We start from the raw sequence: 21067 nt of genomic DNA, 5'->3' as shown, positions 1-21067 counted from the left end.
GAGGCTGCCATATTTGTTTCCTTTTAAACAATACCAGTTGCCTGGAAGCCCTGCTGGTCTATTTAGCTGCAGTAATATCTGAAGTGCACCAGAAACAAGCATGCAGCTAATCGTCAGTTCAGAAACACCTGATTTGCTGCATGCTTGTTCAGGGTCTAGGGCTGAAAGTATTAGAGACAGAGGATCAGTAGAACAGTCAGGCAACTGGTATTGGTTAAAAGGAAATAAATATAACAGCCTCCATATAACTCTCACCTCAGGTTCACTTTAAAACAGCATGCACCCCAGCCTCAGGTCCACTATTGCTAAATATTGAAGATTCACAATAAACCTGTATGCACAAATATAAAATATACATTTATCCCAGAGTAAAATGCACCATAAATTATTTTTTCTACATTGCTGTCACTTTCAGTAGGTTGTAAAATTCTGACAGGTTTTGGAGTAGTCCATCTCCTCATGGGAGAGTCTCATAATACAGTTTTAGGATAAGAAAGTACAAAATAAAGACGGATCAGTTTAAATTGATAAGTTTATACACATGTGTGCGTCATATTTCAGATTACACAAAGATCTCAAGTCAGGAGCACATGATTTCCTGATCATTGCTGGCACCATTTCCCATACCTACATATACAAACATTAACATTGGCACAAATCCATGGGAACACAAACTTTGACACCAGTATAAAAAACAAAAATTGCCAAACCTGTAGAAGATCTTACAAACAGGTATAATAATAAATATACAATGGCAAACAGTCAGACTGTTCTTTATGTCACCATTCAGTTCTTAATACAGCAATGCTATACAGGTCAACAGTTAGGTCAGTACTAACCATTAATACTGCAACCAAACACATCACCACTATGGGCACCGTTTTCTTGGAGTAAAAAAATGCCTTTTTGGCAATATGGTACTTTAATACACTTAAAAAGTCTCATGTTTTACCCATAAGGTTTATGTAAAATAAATATCTTATATTAAATCTTTACGGATGTTCAAGAGGCAACATTTCTGTTATATACACACACATTACAAATACATATGTACATTGCCAAATTAACATAATATACAGCAGCATATACATTAAAACACAAACACCCACTATTAATCGCCATACATACATTATTAAATCTCAGTGTTTGGCATTTTGCAGGCGGTCCTCACAATGTACAACCTGCTGAGACATGTTACCACTTCTCAATCACATATACAGTATTGAACAAAATTACATTTCTACATTGTCCACTTATCCTGCATGAAGTCTTATGTACAAATACTATTCTGCAAATTTACATTTAAATTAATATGTTTGCCCTATGTTAGTGCAATATTCAGTAGAACTGCAGCAGAATTGCAGCATTGTGTGTTCCAAGCACACATAGCACCAAGGGGTGGCACTTGTCCCCAGAAGGGTAATTCTTAAGAGCACAGTGCAGAAAGTTCATTCATTGGCTGCTACCTACCCCCAATGGGGTAAACTGAATGTCTCAAGAATTGAATGTAAACTAAAGGAGGGTATTGGGCCTTTGTCATAAATTGCTTGCATGTTCCATGGAGTCTGAGTCCGAGTCCCTGTCGCTTTCTCTGGAAAAGATAGATAAAGGAACATTCTGTGAGTAGAGAAGCATATGCATATCTTAAAGTTAGCGTAGTAATCAATATCTTAATGGTACTAAAACAAGTAAAAAAAAACAAAAAAAAAAAACTTAAAGGGCTCGTTTCCACTATAGCGCATAGGCAATACAAGTGGATGGGATTGTTTCCACTTGTGCGTCGTGCGGGTGCATTTTGGTGTGCGGGGGAAATCTGCACGGCAGAGCCGTCAGATTTTGCGTGCGGCAGGAATGCGGGCGAATCGCCTGCAATGCTTTTAATAGGGAAATCACATGTGGCTTTGTCATGCAATTTCACGTGCGATTTCGCATGTAATGCTATTAAAATTTACACAGGCAGTGACATGGTTAAATTCGCCTGCTTCTTAGCCATGCGAAATCGCGGGGAAACCCGCATGCGGAAACGCATCCGCATGCGATTTCATCTGCGGTGGAATCCAGGCAATTCCGCACTGCAACAGTGGAAACGAGCCCAAAAAGTTTTTTGTTTTTGCATTTTTAAACCATGACATTAATAAAGCAGTATAATATTGTATCATGGTTAGCAATCAGTAGAAGCAAGAAGTTTTGAATCAGGATGATACCATTTATTGGCTAACTTAGAGATGGATAATAGTAAGCTTTGTCATTGTGATGCCTTAAAGGGACACTGTAGGGGTTCAGGGGAAAATGAGTTGAACTTACCCGGGGCTTCTAATGGTCCCCCGCAGACATCCTGTGCCCGCGCAGCCACGCACCAATGCTCCGGCCCCACCTCTGGTTCACTTCTGGAATTTCAGACTTTAAAGTCTGAAAACCACTGCGCCTGCGTTGCCGTGTCCTCACTCCCGCTGATGGCACCAGCAGCGTACTGCGCAGGCACAGCCCAGTATGCTCTGTGCCTGCGCCGTGTGCTCCTGGTGACATCAGGGGAAGCGAGGACACTGCAACACAGGCGCAGTGGTTTTCAGACTTTAAAGGGGAACTGAAGAGAGGTATATGGAGGCTGTCATGTTTATTTCCTTTTAATCAATACCAGTTGCCTGGCAGCCCTGGTGGTCTATTTCTCTGCAGTAGTATCTGATTAAAACCAGAAACAAGCATGCAGCTAGTCTTGTCAGATCAGACTTATAAGTCTGAACCACTGAAACACCTGATCTGCTGCATGCTTGTTCAGGGGTTATGGCTAATAGTATTAGAGGCAGAGGATCAGCAGGGCTGCCAGGCAACTGGTATTGCTTAAAAGGAAATAAACATGACAGCCTCCATATACCTCTCTCTTCAGTTCCCCTTTAAAGTCTGAAATTCCAGAAGTGAACCGGAGGCGGGGCCGGAGCATTGGGGAGTGGCTGCACGGGCACAGGATGCCTGCGGGGGACCATTAGAAGCCCCGGGTAAGTTCAACTCATTTTCCCCCGACCCCCCTACAGTATCCCTTTAATTGAAACCATCTGGATGTTTTGTTTCAATTAATGCACCATAATGACATGCATTTATGTTTCCTAAAAAAAATCCTTTTATCGTCTGATGTTGCATGTATATAGCTGTATTTTAAGCATACGGGATTCAGTCCGACGAAGGCTCAAAAGCCGAAAGCTTGCTCTTATTTATCTCTAAGTTAACCAATAAACTATCATCCGGATTCAAAACTTCTTGACATTAATAAAGGGAACCTGAAGTAAGAGGCATTTGGAGGTTGCCATATTTATTTCCTTTATAACAATGCCAGTTGCCTGGCAACTCTGCTGATCTTTGGCTGCAGTAGTGTCTGAATCACACACCTGAAACAAGCAAGCAGCTAATCTTATCAGACTCAGTCTGACAACTTGATTTGCATGCTTGACGCAGGCTAAAAGGATTAGGGCTCGTTACCACTAGTGCCAGAAGCGTCTGCGAGACGCGCGGCGGCACTTCCGGGTCTGTGGGTACACAGACGAATCCCATCAGCTGTGCCATGCATGGCTATGGGATTGGCAGCCTCCCGCACAACTTCGGATGAAAATGCCGGCTAAATTGCTAGAGCAAATGACTAGGCCGGCGGCGCTATTACTCCCTATGGCAGAGTTTCCCCGTGCGATTTGCCTGTGGGGAAACTCTGCGGATTCGGCGCAGATACCACACAAGTGGAAACGGGCCCTCAGAGGCAGGTAATCAGAAGGACGGCCAGGCAATCTGCATTGTTTAAAAGGAAATGCATATGTCATCCTCCATATTCCTCTCGCTTAAGGTGTCCTTTAAAGCAGACTTAAACTCTGAACTTCCTCTCTGCTTTAAAAAACATACGCAACAGCATAATAACCTTTAAAGAAAAACATTTCTTTGTTACAGTTGATACTAATCCCACAATAAATCTGCACAGTTTCCACTTCCTGCTTTAAATGGAAGCAGACATATTGTTCACAACCTGTTCTTTCAAATGAGCTCATCTGCCATGGCAGTCAGGTGACACAGTGAAGAGATCAATTTACAACTTGTGCTTAGTCACAGACAAGCTAAACTCTCTAAATACATACAGAGTGTATTTCTCTATGTTTTCCTTCTGTCCTGTGCAAGAATTCAGGTGTCCTTTAAAGGTCACAAATGAAAGTGTAATGTTTGTTTATAGCGCCACCTGCTGGCTCTATTGGGATTGTTCTGCAGTGTAGCTAAAGGATACCTGACCCAAGGCAAAGCTAGCTAAGGTAAGCACCGTGGTGTGCAGTATGCTCATACCTCTGTGCATTGTCCTTTCCTCTCCTTGTTTCCTGTTTCTACGGTCACCATGACTACTCCTGAAGGGTGATCAGAGGGAACATCACAGTAATCCTGCCTGCCTATTCCTGGGATTACAGGGGGAAACCAGGAGAGAAAAGCACAGAGGTATGTGGATCCAGCATGAACATATCTCTGTACTTATCTTCAGTAGCTTTGCCTGGGCTCAGGTGATAAGAAGACTCCAGAGAGAACAGTCCCAAAGTCTGGGCACTTGGTCTAATGTTTGAGGTTACTTTGCTGCATTCCTGGCGCAGTAGTAAACATTACATTTCTATTGTAATGATGTATATGTAAATAATAATTTTGGATTTAATAAGGATTTGTTACTAGGTGGCAAGACTTTGCAGGGCTCATGGTTGTTATATCAGACCACGGCAATAAGTGGTTGTGTAGCTGCATGCACACTGCTACAGCAGTTTTATTTTACAGAAGGTCAGATGCCCTAGATTTAGTACTGTATAAATGTTTCCTGTATGAACATGTGCATTCAGATTGGTAACATTACCAAGTGATCCATTTACCACTCACCTGAGAAGCTGCAGATTCTTTTTGTTTTCTTTTCTTTTCTGTTCATCAATTGGATACAATTTAAAGAGTACGAGTCCAACAAATATCAAAAAAATAGGAGCAGCACAGACCAATAACTTTAGTGTCAAATCCACCTCCTTTGGCTGCTGGCAGGCACGAGCCTGGTAACCTGCGAAACTGATGAGAAAAGCAGAATAAGTGTGCGCTCTGCAGGCTGCCTGTAAACAGCACATGGACTGCATGTCCTCGTTTCCAAAGTGCCACGTCCGCCATTTTGTTTTGTTTTTTACAGAAAAGGGAAAGATTGGAGCCTCAGGATTTTATTGCCATTGCTGTCACCCACAGAGATTTCACTGTAATCTAGGTTGTGTCACCCACAGCAGGAAGGAGTGAATGTCTATCTGGGATGGACAGGATAAAAAGTACAAAAAAGGGAGTCTCCTTTTGTGATGTTAGGAAGGCTTAGAACAAGTCACATTTTTATTGTTTGTGTTCTTATTACAGAGATCATCTCAAATCCATTGCATCACCTGAGTAAGATTTAGCGGATATCTATTCATTGGGCACACAAACTACAACATAAAGCCAGAAAAGGTTTTTCTACTCTGTGCAGGCATAAGACAAAGTAAAGATGTAGCCAGGGTTCCACTACAAATATCCTATCCCAGAGAGCAATACTCAGCGGTTACCCACTTAGGTAGACTAGAGATGCTAAATCTTCTGAACTTGCATTCTCCATGTTAACACTGTAAGGGCGGGGACTAACTTTTTAGTGGAGGAAAAGGTAAATTTCTAACACTAAAGGTTTATACACACATCAGACTATAGTCTTTGGAAAATGAAAGATCACAGACCAATCTTACCACCCTTCATGTAGTATGAGAGCCATACTCTACACAGTCTTTTCTATGGAGCCGAACTCCACATCAGAAAAAAAATCTTTGCAAGATGCTGCACACACAGATGCTGTACAGACACAAAAGATCATTATCTGCAAAAGATCTGTTCCTGCCAAAAATCCATTCCTGCAAATTGCAATGATAGTCTGAGATCTGCACATCATCATACACACACGATTTAACTGACATTCATCTGCAGATCAAGCAGTCATCTGCAGATCTGAAAATCCATCCTGGTGGATCTGATCTGCAGATGAATGTCAGTTAAATCATGTGTGTATGATGATCTGCAGATCTCAGACTATCATTGCAATTTGCAGGAATGGATTTTTGGCAGGAACAGATCTTTTGTGTCTGTACAGCATCTGTGTGTGCAGCATCTTGCAAAGATTTTTTTCTGATGGGGAGTTCAGCTCCATAGAAAAGACTGTGTAGAGTATGACTCTCATACTACATGAAGGGTGGTAAGATTGGTCTGTGATCTTTCATTTTCAAAAGACTATGGTCTGATGTGTGTATGTGGCCTTAGTTCTCAAAATCTTGTTGACTATTACTTTATTTAGAAAAGAAGAAAGACATTTTTCAGCAAGGGTTTACTCTGGAAAAGTGATGGACTTTTTCTGTATGGGACGTCCAAAGCGCACATCAGTTTGCTGCCCGGTCACTTTGGTGGAGGGGGAGCCAAATGACAGCTTACCCTGCGGCCGGTGAAATTCAGGGCAGTGTTGATTACTATTCCAACTCGTGGCAACTCAGATGGTTAAGTAATCCGAATTATGGCTGCGGGGGCTACGCTGTATAGCAGGTATAGGGAACCTATGGCTCGGGAGCCAGATGTGGCTCTTTTGATGGCTGCATCTGGCTCACAGACAAATCAGTAGGGGTTGATTCACTAAGCTACACTGATCAAGCAGCGCAGCTTAGTGCGACAGCGGAAGTAAAATTTTAAAAGCAGTGCACGCTACTGCTGTAGCATGTACTAACTTACTCACGCTCCCCCCAACACTAACCGCCACTCCAATTGTCCCACCCTGGATCCTGTCAGGTCCAGTGACTTTGTAGAATGAGATCACCACACTTTGATCGGCCCAATAGGCTGCCAGTCACTTAACCACTTGCCGACCGCACACTCATAACGTGCGTCGGCAAAGTGGCAGCTGCAGGACCAGCGACGCAGTACTGCGTCGCCAGCTGCAGCCTAATTAATCAGGAAGCAGCCGCTCGTACGAGCGGCTGCTTCCTGTCAAATCACGGCGGGGGGCTCCGTGAATAGCCTGCGGGCCGCCGATGGCGGCTCGCAGGCTAGATGTAAACACAAGCGGAAATAATCCGCTTTGTTTACATTTGTACGGCGCTGCTGCGCAGCAGCGCCGTAAGGCAGATCGGCGATCCCCGGCCAATCAGCGGCCGGGGATCGCCATGTGACAGACCACATCCTGTCACTGGCTGCACAGGACGGATAGCGTCCTGTGCAGCCCGGAACACCAGGGGGAGGCAGCAGGTAGGAGAGGGAGGGGGAATTTCGCCGCGGAGGGGGGCTTTGAGGTGCCCCCCCCGCCACCCACAGCAGGCAGGAGAGATCAGACCCCCCAGCACATCATCCCCATAGGGGGGGAAAAAGGGGGGCAATCTGATCTCCCTGCCTGCACCCTGATCTGTGCTGGGGGCTGCAGAGCCCACCCAGCACAGATCAATCAAACCAGCGCTGGTCCTTAAGGGGGGGTAAAGGGTGGGTCATCAAGTGGTTAACAGGCAGCCTATTTGGCCAAAGTGCGGGGATCTCATCCTACAAAGTGAATCAACCCCCAAGTCAGCTAGCTAATTGTGTATTTCTCCTGTCTGTCTCTCTGGGAAATTGCGGATGTTGCTGAAACTCAAGAGAAGCTGAAGACGTGCCTGACACTTCCGCTGCCCGGCGGATCAACTGTATACACATCACCATGGCAACAGGGACGTGAGCCCTATTGTCCCAGTTTGTATTACATTTTAAGATGTGGCGTTTATGGCTCTCACAGACAAAAATGTTCCTGACCCCTACTCTATAGCATTGTGGCTACAGCAGTGCCCAGTTCAGGCACTACGTGGCATGCACCAAGAAGCCATACCTCCCGCCCAAAGCCTTCCTGATTAATATGGGAAAACAAATCACATGAAAAGTAGGACATTTTATGGTGGTTGATTTATGTAACAAATATTGGAGAGGGGCTAACTAGCAGTACCAGGGTAAACATTGTGGGATAACTACAAGTTCCACCAGTGCACCAGAATTAGGCTTGTCTCTTTCATCATACTTACTCAAGGCTGAGTGTGGATATTCCTAAGGAGACCCCAGAAGCAAATTTGGTGAAAAAGACATAAAAAGAGAAGAAGATGGCTTCATGTCCAGGAGATTCTGGGTTCTTCAGGATAAAGTCGTCAATTACATCAGGGAGCATAGACCTGGAACATAAAATAAAGCAGATATAAAAAAAAAGGTTTACATAAATAACCTGGACAATAAAATTGATGGAATGGAAAACAACATCAATTAAAAGTAAAGAAATGTCACAATGCTATTTCTGGTCAAAAGTACATATTAGATCTGTCAGTTTAAATGGCCATACAGAGACGTAAAGAGAAACTGTAGAGAAAATAACAATGAATAAAATGGCTTATTTTTTATAATATTCAGCTATAGATTAGTCATTGTTTGCCCATTGCAAAATCTTTCCTCTCTCCGATCTATGTTCTGAAATTTATTACTGGTGGTGACATCTCTAGTTCTGCCAGGTGGTATGTACATAATATTCGTTACTGAGAGTTCTATGCACTGAGGGAGACCTCGCTTGCTTGGCAGTTGGAAAAAGTTTTCAATTCCCACAATGCAATGAGGTTCACAGACAAACTGTCAGGACCATGGTCATGACATCACACTGTGGGAGAGATTTCACCACAATATCAGTCATACAGACCCCCCTGATTATCTATTTGAGAAAAGATAAAGATTTATTGTGGGAAAGGGGATATCATCTACTGACTGGGATGAAGTTTAATCCTTAGTTTAAGTTCCTCTTTAAACATTCTGACTGTTTTACACCAACTCTGATGTTTGTACATGCAACAGAACAAACTATAATGGAGGCTTATAGTTTATTATTTGGTTTATTTTTTTTAACACACTTTGAATCATTGCAAAAAAATGACTTGAGTTAATTGGTTTCATTCAAAAAAGCCTTAGTTGGGAAATAATGGTGGAGGTTGTATAAGAGCTACTCCGAGGGTCAGTTAGGCCTCCTACACACGTACAAAGACTGTTGGCCAGAAGGGATCTGGTCTCTACCCTTAAGTCAACAGTGTGGGCTGAGGCTGTACAGATGCCCCGTTAGCTTCTAGGTTACAAAGTCAGCAGTTTACATTTGTTGGCTAAAGAGCAGCAATTCATATGCCATTACTCTAACCTTATTGTATGTCATTTGTGGAGTAATAGATTGCTTGGTGGATCAAGCTGTTATCACCCCCTGTATTGCCAGCATAAGCTATAATTTAAAACTTTAAAAATACTCTGACGTAAAAAGCAAAATGTATTGCAGGACTAGCCACAGAGTCAGACTAGAAATTCTTGCTACTTGCTCATTTTCATCCCCCTTTTACAATTCCTGTAGCCTATCCAGTGTTCATGGAGTTTATGGAATACATGGAAATAGCATGAGACCTTCTGCACTGGCTCTTCCATACCAAAGGAATAGTTGATCTTAAGAGTAAAATGAATGCTGAGGATTTGTGGGTCATTGGGCTGATGGAGCAGTCCAAGGAAGATCCTGAGCCCCTGTTGTATGCAAACAAAATGTGTTCTGCTGTCTTCTCATTTCAGAACCTTACCAACTTTGTTGTGATTTTTACCTTAGTAAAACAAACTAAAACCTCCAGGGAACCTGAATTGAGAAACATATGGAGGCTGACATTTAATTCCTTTTAAAGAATACTAGCTGCCTGATCTTTCTGGTTTTAGTGTTGTCTGAAACACACGCCTGAAACAAGCATGTGGTTAGAGGCAGAGGATGCACAGGACAGTTAGGCAACTTGCAGTGTTTATTTTAAAAGGTCAGCCTCCATATCTCTCACTTCAGGCTTTCCTTTAGGAGGCAATGTAAAACAAATAACAAAATGCAGCAAAATAAAAGAGTTGTAGCATACCATGGAAGCAGGAAGGCTGCAGCCACACTAAGTCCAGCAGCTATTGCAACAATGTAACTAACTGCAAGGTTTATCTGTACAAAGCCAGTGACAGCCAGGAAAGGGATAACAGACTGCAAGAGAAAAACAAGAATATTCTGCATAGAACAATACAAAATCTTACACAAATTGTGTGTGGCAATCAGCTCTACTAATAAATATTCACAAGCTTATTTAATATGCCAGCGCTGGATTTACTATAAGGCACTGTAGGCCTCATGATGGAAAGGCAGCTCACTCCCCTGCCAGAGTGTCTCCCTCTATCCCTATGCAGAGTCCTGATGAGAGTGTAAACGAGAGGTTACTCACCCAGCTCTCAGCATTCCACTGACCAGATATCCCTCCAGTCAGGGGCACCTCTAGCTACCAAATACTGAGGTTCTTCTAGCTGCCTAATACTTGGGGGTATCTCTAGCTACTTAAGGTAGCCATACACTGGTCAATTTGCCATCAGATTCGACCAACAGATAGATCCCTCTCTGATCGAATCTGATCAGAGAGGGATCGTATGGTTGCCTTTACTGCAAACAGATTGTGAATCTATTTCAGCCTGAAACCGATCACAATCTGTGAAGCTGCCGCTGCTGCCACCCCCCGCATACATTACCTGCTCCGGCCGGCGCGAGTCCCCCTCTGTCCCTGCGGCTTCTTCTCCGCGCTGGGTTCCGGAATCCGGACCGGCTGCAGCTTCATTGAACTGCCTGTCCGGGGAAGCTTAAACAGTAGAGGGCGCTCCACTGTTTAAACTTCCTGCCGGGACAGAAAGTTCAATGAAGCTGCAGCCGGTCCGGATTCCGGAACCCAGCGCGGAGAAAAAGCCGCAGGGACAGAGGGGGACTCGCACCCGCGGAGCAGGTAATGTATTGCCGCTAGCGTCGGTCGGGCATTCGAACGCCGCTATCGATGCACTCTCGACCTGCCGGCAATCGAGCAAAATCTTCCGCATGGACGGATAAATGGGAACGATTGATTTCGGAGGGAAATCGATCGTTCTGTCAGCGTTTGTGCAACGATTTCACAGCAGATTCAATCACAGTGATCGAATCTGCTGTATATCGGCGGGAAAATCGTTAGGTGTATGGGCCCCTTTACTGTTGAGGGTACTTCTGGCTTCCTAAAACTAAGGGACACCTGTAGCTACCTATGATGGGCAAGGAAAGGAAGGGACAGCTAGGCCAGCCAGCACACTTGTGGTGCAGTTTTGTGATGGTTCGTAGGTTCATGTAGGGCAAAGTCTAAGATGCCAGGACATCTGTGCCTATAGGCTCCTGTGAGGTAAATCTGGGCCTGAATACAGCAAATCCCAAGATGCTAAGTGCAGTAACCATAACACCCACATATTTAAAATTATCTTCTATTTGTTATAAACTGATGAAATCATCATATTTACAGATTTTACACACTTTGCTTAGGACCGATTTATAGGTCATAATTGAAACAACATTACTATGGTTCTGCTACACTTCGAAGCAATCCATATAAATGTTATCCAGAAGACAGTGTATACACAATATAATACCATCACCCAATTTGTGGAGTAGCAATCTACTACTTTTTGCCTCCAGCAGTAATGTATACTACTACCTACAAAAGGGCAAGAAACGTCTGGTCACAGAGCTTGACCTGTTCCTTCCGGTAAATAATCACTGTGCGCAAGCTGACTTCATGGGCCATAATATAATGCTATATTTGGCAGTTAATGCTTTTCTACATACAGGTAGTAATAGAGACTTTAAAGGAAGAAGAAAGGGGAACCTGAACAAGTATGTGGCTATCTGTATCAAAGGAATAGGTGTGTTCTGGGCCACACCCTCATCTGTAGGAACTGGTTTAACAATTTCCAGAGAAGATGTGTCAGAAGTTCTTGTGTCGCTTTTCTACTTCAAACAACCACTGGAGGGCAGCAGAAGTTCACCCTAGCTGCTAGCAAAATGCTTGACATTCCACTGTATGCTGCTGCGTTGTGCCAAGTACATGTTGTCACTGCTTTCATGAATCTCCACAGTTACGTAGATTTTATTACTCTTCTACTCACCGATATCCCAACATAGACAGCAGTTTTCTTTCCAAAGCGGGTTAGGAACCACTGCCACAAGGGAACTGTAAGAGTGGCAGAAACCTGTGGGAGGAAACAGCAGAAGAATAAGTGAGCCTTTCTAGTGCTTAGTGAAAGTAGTCAGGAAAAGGAGGTAGGCAATAAAAGTGAGAAAAAAAACACAAAGATTTGTGTGCAACACAGTTGCAGGGCATTGAGGCGTCAGCCATGGAGGGAAGGGAGGAGGGAGATGGCCATGAATATTATATCTGCCAGCTTACAATGGCTTTCTGTCTCCATGCTGACAGAACAAAAGAAGCTGTGTGTACTTGACTTTGAATGTTAAATACTTGGATCAGTAAGAGAAATGCTGTTGTAGATATAATCAGCGTTTCAGCATTAAAATCTACTTCTGAAATAACAGCATGCAGTACAGAACTTGAGACTTTTACAAGACTAAGGCTTGACTATATGCAGAGACGTGAACTAGTGAATCCAGTAGCCTGACACTGGTGACAGAGAATCCCCTTACACTGATATATAAATACCCCCATCAGCTCTTGCACTCACCATTACAACCAACAGGATATTCTGGAAGTCCTTACGCAGGTGAAGGGTGTAGGTTAGAAACAGTGCAAAGTTTCCTTCCAGAAGCTGCAGAACAAAAAGCATGGAAAATTAATTTTCAATCTAGGCTTAGCGCTCACTTTTATGATTTATGCTGTATTTAACCAACAGCTCATTGCAACTATATCTTAACCATGTCTTTCATGATATAATACATTGTAAAACATAATAGTTTGAGGCAAGATTTGTTTAGCCGAGTAAGGTAGTGTTCCACACACAAAGGTGATATCTAAACACTGTTTACTGAGCTATAGTCTATTTAGAAACATGCCTTCAGATGGGCTTTAATAGAAACCTAAACCATTGCAAACATGTCATTTCATTGAAATTTATATCATTCTGAAGCTAAGCAGGCACTTATGGCAATGTCTGCACTTTTGTTTTTTCCCCTCCGTCCTCAGTAATTGCCTCCGTGGTTCCCCATCCACTGGCCAGTCGATAAGTCAGACTCATTGACTTTCGCAAAGACCTTCCTGGGCCTTAGCGCCAATCTCTCTCTCCTCTAATGAGGTATCTACAAGTTGAGGCATCAATATGCTCAGCTTGTGCACTGAAGTTGAACAGTGCATGAGCGCAGAGAAGGAGATTCCCGCTGTCAGCCGCTCTGCGCAGGAAGTAAGAGAGGTTCAGGTGCCATATTTGATGACGTTTTGAAACGAAACCTCTGCCTTACAACAGTTGCAGCCACTGAGGAGCGGCGAAAAACCAGCTGAATATTGATAACGGAAGGTAGGGTACTTGGACAGGCGTTTCCTCCAAAATCTTGTTTTTGGTTTAGGTACACTTTAAAGGGAGTCTGACGTGAAAATAAACTTATAATATAATGATTTGTATGTGTAGAACAGCTAAAAAATAGAGCATTAGTAGCACAGATATGAGTCTCATATTGTATTGTTTCCAGTACAGGAAGAAAGTTTCCAGTACAGGAAGAGAGTTTCTCGGAGCTCTCCGACTAATTTAGTCAGAGGGCAGTGTTCTTTTCTGAAGCATTTATCTCAACCCGTCTCACTGTTTGTTTGTTTTAGGGCTCGTTTCCACCATAGCGAATCCGCATGCGGCGACGAGATGCGGATTCGCTTGGTACATTGAAGTGGCCGGGGCCGTTTCCACATGTGCGGCGTGCAGGAGCGATTTGGCGGCGGGCCAAATCTGCACGACGGGACCCACAGAATTCGCCTGCGTCGGGAATCCGTGCGAATCGCCGCTAATGTATTTAATAGTAAAAACGCATGCGTTTGTTACATGCGTTTTTACCCGCGATTTCGCACCTTTTTCAATGTTATTTTGCCCTGGCAGTGTCATGGTTAATTTCGCATGGCACCCTGCCATGCGAAATCGCACGCGAAATCGCGGGTAAAAACGCATGCGGAAACGCATCCGCATGCGTTTTTACAAGCGTCGGAATGCCGGCGAAATCGCGTCACAACAGTGGAAACGAGCCCTTAAGGTGGCCACACACAATACAATAAAATGATCCAATTTTTACGGCAATTCGATAAAAACTATCCGATTTTCCAAAAAGATATAAAGCTTTTTTTTTTTTTCTTTTAAAGAGACTAACAAAATGTTGAGCCTTATTTCTTCTATCCTATAAGTTCCTATACCTGTTCTAATGTGCTCTGCCATACTGCAGCCTTTTCTAGTTGCACTGTCTCTGTAATAAATATTATCTTCTTTCCTCTGTCGGCTCTGTCGGGCTCAGGCTGGAATGTGTGGAATGTGCAGCACTGCTTGTCATTGGCAGAAGCTATACACAAGCTCTGCATGAGTCACACAGAGAGCTGTTCTCAGGCTATCACACTCTGGTTAGAAGCCATGTTTTTTGTTTGTAAACACTGCATAAAAATGGCAATTACAAGCCAGAATTGCAGCAGGGAGAGGCAGAAACAGCACAGAGGGGCCCAGGAGAACATAATGAATAGAATGGTATGCTTTTTATTGTAAGAATTTTAGAGTACAGATTCTCTTTAAGCAAGAAATCTGAAAGGATTTCCCCGTTTTTATTCAATAAAAGTTGATCGGGAGTGGTGGATTTTTCTTATCAATTTATATAAAAATTGAATGGTGTGTGGTAAATTGTCAGTTTATGAATATGTACACCCAAGAAATTTAGAGTTTTCAATCTTTTTTTTAGAATTGTAAAAAACGTGTTACAAACGTGTGTGGTACATTGTAACATTTCAAAAATCTGACCAGTCAGAAAAATGTATTGCAATTCTTGAATTGGAAAGATATTTAAAAAAAAAAATGTATGGTGTGTGGCCACCTTGAGGCCCCCTGCACACTACAAATCTGATTTGCGATTCAGATTTTCCATGGATGTTATCAAAACAAAAAGAAAAACACAGAAAATACGCAGCATGCAGTACAGATTAAAAATCGCAAATCAGAATCGCATGTAAAAGAGCTATATAACTGAAAATAGAAATAAGACTTTCTTTGCTATTATTCTATAAAATTACCTGTACTACACATACAATTCATTAGATCATAAGTTTTATTTTTTCGCCTAAATTTCACTTTAAGAGTTTCACTAGGTGGAGCTGGCAATGCACACACAATGCAGACCCACTAAGCTTTCTGTCATCATAAAATTTATAAAAAACCCCAGAGAGAAATGCTGTAGACAACTTTACTAAAGTCACATGTAACTGCTGATAAATGTAATGTAAAGCACACTAACATATAGGCATTCCTATGCTCAGGGAACCATACATGCCTGAAACCTGCCAGGACTTGAGAGCGTCAGCTTTTAAAACATTACAGCAGTCAGAACAATAACTGAAAGTTTATCTGCATGGTGTGTAGACTACTGCAATTTCAAAATCTTTCTTTCCTAAAAAATGCTACAGGTTGATGCAAACAAAGTAGAAGCCAATGGAAAACCACTGCTACTAGTGAAACAAAAGAAAGAATGTGTGCATTGTAACAGACAGGTATGCACAACTATTTCTACAGTAAGGACTACACAATAAGCCTACTATTCCTCCTGTGCCTAATAGCAGCAGCCATGCATGCAGTATGATCATCTTACCATGAAGGCCAGTGATGTGAACAGGAAGCCGGTAATTAGTTTAATGTATGGTCCATGGCTCATGACAAGTTTCAGGCCTTGCCAGAAGGATACTTGCTGCTGAGACAGGAGATCACAGGAATCTGCAAGAAAGAGAGTGAGGTGAACTACTGGAAAACACATGTAGCTCAGGGGAAAAAAACACAAGGAACAAGATTCACTTACCTCTCTTTTCACGCACACCAAGGGACAGTACCACGGCACAGAATACATATATGGCACAAATAACACCTGCTGAAATCATGTAGGCTTCTCTCTAAAAAAAACACAAGCAAAAATGGAGGTTATATGCCAAGATATAGAATAAATGCATGACAAATTGTCACAGGATCTATGTTAGGTCTACTCTAACAGTGAACCAGACAAATAATTGCATCTATAAAAATACTCCCAAGCAGGATTTTCCTGGGGGTTCCATGATCTGATTTTGGTTTTAAAGAGAAACTCCGACCAAGAATTGAACTTTATCCCAATCAGTAGCCGATATCCCCTTTTTACATGAGAAATCTATTCCTTTTCACAAACAGACCATCAGGGGGCGCTGTATGACTGATAGTGGTGAAACCCCTCCCACAAGAAACTGAGGACCGTGGTACTCCCGGCAGTTTCCTGTCTGTGAACCTTGTTGCATTGTGGGAAATAGCTGTTTCCAACTGCCAAAAAACCATGCAGCAGCTACATCACCTGCCAACAGTAAAACTGTCACCATGTAATAAATGTCAGAATGTAAATTAGAAATTTAAAATATTTTACAATGGGCAAACATTGACTAAATCATTTATGTATAATTATTGTAAAAATAAAGCACGTTTTTTTTATTACATTATTTTCACTGGAGTTCCTCCCTAAGGGCTGACAGTGAGATTCTATCACCTATCTATACTGGTTAAAAATAAAACAAAACCATCCATAAGAAAAACTTGCGGTTTACTTTGTTCTAACTTCTGTATCTGAGGCCTTAAAGAGAACCTGAGGTGGGTTCTAAGAATGCTATCAGCACACAGAGGCTCGGTCTGCATATACTGCACAGCCTCTGTTGCTATACAGTGCCCCCCCCCCCCCCCCCCCAGGCCCCCTCTGCATTCTGCTTGCCCTCAATAAATCAATCGCCGTGCTAGCGACACATAACGAGCGTGTCGCAGCCGGCTGTTTACCTTTGGTAGTGTCACTCTCGCCGCTCCCCGTCTCCTCTAGGTCGCCGCTCCCCGCCTGTGTCCCTTCCCTTCCCGCTGATTGGAGGGAAGGGACGCAGGCGGGAAGCGGCGACCTAGAGGCGGCAGGGGAGCGGCAAGAGTGACACTACAAAAGGTAAACAGCCGGCTGCGACACGCTGCGAGTCGCTAGCACAGCGATTGATTTATGGGGGCAAGCAGAGAGCAGAAGGGGCCTGGTGGGCACTGTATAGCAACAGAGGCTGGGTAGTATATGCAGACCGAGCCTCTGTGGGATGATCACATTCTTAGAACCCACCTCGGGTTCTCTTTAAAGTGAACGAGAGCTGAAAATAAACTGATGAGATAATTATATTTATCCTCCTACTCCTAAAAAATGACAAAGTATCCTATGGTTTTCTTTTATATTTGAAGTAATCGTCAGGGAAGAAAAAAAAAAAAAAAAAAAAAAAAAAAAAGGAAATGGAGTTTCACTTACCTGGGGCTTCTACCAGCCCCATGCAGCCATCCTGTGCCCTCGTAGTCTCTCACTGCTGCTCCAGTCCCCTGTCGCCAGCTAGTTTCGTTTTTGCCGACCTGGCAGCGGGGGACTGGAGCAGCAGTGAGTGACTACGAGGGCACAGGATGGCTGCATGGGGCTGGTAGAAGCCCCAGGTAAGTGAAACTCAATTTCTTTTTTTTTTTTTTTGCCTGATAATTCCTTTAAACATTTACAAAGTACAGTGGAACCTTGGTTTACAAGCATAATTTGTTCCAGAAACATGCTTGTAATCCAAAGCACTCTTATATCAAAGCAAGTTTCCCCATAAGAATTAATGGAGTCCCAGTTGATTAATTCTACAATCCAAAAACCGTTATAGTATAAAATAAAAGATGTAAATAAGACTTCTTTCACTTTAACTAACAGAATCATTGCCATCTGTTGGCTCACCCCAACCTCTTTTTTGTGTGGATTTAACAAGGAACTTATCCAATGACAGTTACTAATGAGGATTTCATGGAATTGTGTCTGCACAGTCTCTACACTCAGATTAAGTATAATTAAGTACAATCCTGCAGCACCAAAGGGAGAAGAACTATCGGCCAAGTTGTGATGTATATCAAGTCAAAATTTCACAAAATGTTTTGCTTGTATAGTATATCAAAGCACTCTCAAACCAAGTTACTCTCAATACAAGGTTTTACGGTAGGTTGAATGTTTTACTGTTTCTAATCAGTGGCAGCCTATTATGGTAAGTGTCCCAGACTAAGAAAAAGGTCACGTTCATGTATTTTAGCTCTCCCTGCCCTCACCTACCAGGAAAAAACTTTAATGGCTATAATTTGCTTATCAGTGATGTTTACTACAGTGGAGGAAATAATTATTTGACCCCTCACTGATTTTGTAAGTTTGTCCAATGACAAAGAAATGAAAAGTCTCAGAACAGTATCATTTCAATGGTAGGTTTATGTTAACAGTGGCAGATAGCACATCAAAAGGAAAATCGAAAAAATAACCTTAAATAAAAGATAGCAACTGATTTGCATTTCATTAAGTGAAATAAGTTTTTGAACCCCTACCAACCATTAAAGAGAACCAGAGATGAAGCACCCTCATGTATTTTATTACATTTATCAGTGGGAACATGACAGTAAACACCTACCCTGCTTTTAGTTTCATTGTTATCTGCTTAACCACTTGAGGACCCACCCTTTACCCCCCCTTAAGGACCAGCGCTGTTTGTTGTGATCTGTGCTGGGTGGGCTCTGCAGCCCCCAGCACAGATCAGGGTGCACGCAGAGCGATCAGATCGCCCCCCTTTTTTCCCCCCTATGGGGATGATGTGCAGGGGGGTCTGATTGCTCCTGCGTGCAGGCTAGTTGCGGGGGGGGGGGGGGGGGCACCTCAAAGCCCCCCTCCGCGGCGACATTTACCCCCCTCCCTCTCCCTCCCGGTGATCCGGGCTGCACAGGACGCTATCCGTCCTGTGCAGCCAGTGACAGGACGTCCCCTGTCACATGGAGGCGATCCCCGGCCGCTGATTGGCCGGGGATCGCCGATCTGCCTTACGGCGCTGCTGCGCAGCAGCGCCGTACAATGTAAACAAAGCGGATTATTTCCGCTTGTGTTTACATTTAGCCTGCGAGACGCCATCGGCGGCCCGCAGGCTATTCACGGAGCCCCCCGCCGTGAATTGACAGGAAGCCGCTCGCGCGAGCGGCTGCTTCCTGATTAATCAGCCTGCAGCTGGCGACGCAGTACTGCGTCGCTGGTCCTGCAGCTGCCACTTTGCCGACGCACGGTATAAGCGTGCGGTCGGCAAGTGGTTAATTAGTCTATTAGCAACTGTGATAAGAATCCACCGACTATTCAGTCGAGGTTTGACCTGGAATCATTATAGCTGAGTCACTCTTCTGTGTAGTCTTTTCAAGACTAAGCCTTCCCCTCTCCTGGCTTAGATTTCCTGCTTTGCATACTGAGAGCTGTGATGATATGGAAGAGGCTGCTGCTCCTGAGAGAGAAGCTCTGTGGCTGGAATATGATCCCTGTGTGCTCTAGATACTGATAATAACGGCAGTTTCATTTCTATGAGAGAGACTTCCTACAGGCAGCTGTACATCATACCAAAATGAAAGCACATAGATGAAAGGCTGCATTTAGCCTAGATAGCAGCATAGTCTCATATAGCCTAGACAGCACATCCAGAACAACTGATAACCCAGAAGGAGAAGGGATATGAGTCGGCGGCCATATTTGATTTTTCCTGGAGCAATAATGGATAAAAAACACTAAAAAAGGCACACCAGAGCGGCAAAACTATCAGGTAGAGCATTTATTCTTTACAAGCTATCAACTGATATGTTTAATTTGTGTGAAACGTTCATCTCTGGTTCCTGTTAATGTCATAGCTGTATGTTAATCCAAGTTTCATAGATATGCACCTATCAGTTATAAGGTGACACTAGTGTTTAATAAATGCAATGTAACACAGATGAATAGAGTTACCCTTTAACATTAGACTCAGATTATTCTATTGCTGACATACTTTAGCCAAGAGCTAGTACTGTGTGTGAATTCTTATCTTTCAGGAACATCCTGCGCCTGGCACTGCAAAACTCCTATCGTAGGATGTTTCCATTCCCACAAGCTGAAATGTTAGAAGCATCCTTGAGAAAATGGATTATTTGCAAGAGACAACACCAGGTGCTAAGCTATGGGAAAACTCCACCCTGCTGTGCAATGAAGAAAAAACTCTTGGTGTCATGCATTTATTATTGGACAAGTAAAATTACATCATGCCTACGTACTTTGAGGTATAAGAGCCAATGCACGGCGGAAGTGCAGGCGGAAAACCTTAACTGCCTGAATCTTTTTACTTGGCTTACCTGGTTTTTCCATGTATACATGTAAAATATTTGAATAAAGCCACACATCGCTTTTCTTTTCATCTCCTGAAGTATTTTTGAAATCTTGGTGTATTGATAAGTAAGTGATTTCCACATTCCCTTTAAGAGTTCTGGCTCCCACAGAGTGGTTAGACACTTCTACTCAATTAGTCACCCTCATTAAGGACACCTGTCCTAACTAGTCACCTGTATAAAAGACACTTGTCCACAGAATCAATCAATCAAGCAGACTCCAAACTCTCCAACATGGGAAAGTCCAAAGAGCTGTCCAAGGATGTCAGAGACAAAATTGTAGACCTGCACAAGGCTGGAATGGGCTACAAAACCATTAGCAAGAAGCTGGGAGAGAAGGTGACAACTGCTGGTGCGATTGTTCGAAACTGGAAGGAGCACAAAATGACCATCAATCGACCTCGCTCTGGGGCTCCACGCAAGATCTCACCTCTTGGGGTGTCAATGGTTCTGAGAAAGGTGAAAAAGCATCCTAGAACTACACGGGAGGAGTTAGTGAATGACCTCAAATTAGCAGGGACCACAGTCATCAAGAAAACCATTGGAAACACATTACACCGCAATGGATTAAAATCCTGCCGGGCTCGCAAGGTCCCCCTGCTCAAGAAGGCACATGTGCAGGCCCGTCTGAAGTTTGCCAATGAACACCTGAATGATTCTGTGAGTGACTGGGAGAAGGTGCTGTGGTCTGATGAGACCAAAATAGAGCTCTTTGGCTTTAACTCCACTCGCTGTGTTTGGAGGAAGAAAAATGCTGCCTATGACCCCC

General features: G+C 43.3%; 1 protein-coding gene across 1 annotated transcript in view; it reads right to left on the bottom strand.

Annotated features, from left to right (window-relative positions):
- Positions 1–514: 514 nt before the first annotated feature.
- The window catches only part of MFSD2A (MFSD2 lysolipid transporter A, lysophospholipid), a 47508-nt gene continuing 26955 nt past the window's right edge, over positions 515–21067 (bottom strand). Inside the window, exons 7-14 of the mRNA XM_068268793.1 lie at positions 15893–15983; positions 15689–15810; positions 12598–12681; positions 12028–12111; positions 9954–10066; positions 8076–8219; positions 4882–5058; positions 515–1591 (exon numbers count right to left, since the gene is read on the bottom strand). Of these exons, the coding sequence (XP_068124894.1) occupies positions 1537–1591; positions 4882–5058; positions 8076–8219; positions 9954–10066; positions 12028–12111; positions 12598–12681; positions 15689–15810; positions 15893–15983 (870 nt within the window). The 3' untranslated portion in view covers positions 515–1536. The remainder of the gene's footprint in view (positions 1592–4881; positions 5059–8075; positions 8220–9953; positions 10067–12027; positions 12112–12597; positions 12682–15688; positions 15811–15892; positions 15984–21067) is intronic.

Source organism: Hyperolius riggenbachi, chromosome 2, assembly GCF_040937935.1.
Source record: "Hyperolius riggenbachi isolate aHypRig1 chromosome 2, aHypRig1.pri, whole genome shotgun sequence".
Lineage (NCBI taxonomy): Eukaryota > Metazoa > Chordata > Amphibia > Anura > Hyperoliidae > Hyperolius > Hyperolius riggenbachi.
The sequence above is the reverse complement of the archived record's forward strand: the minus strand, read 5'-3'. Positions and strand labels throughout refer to the sequence as shown.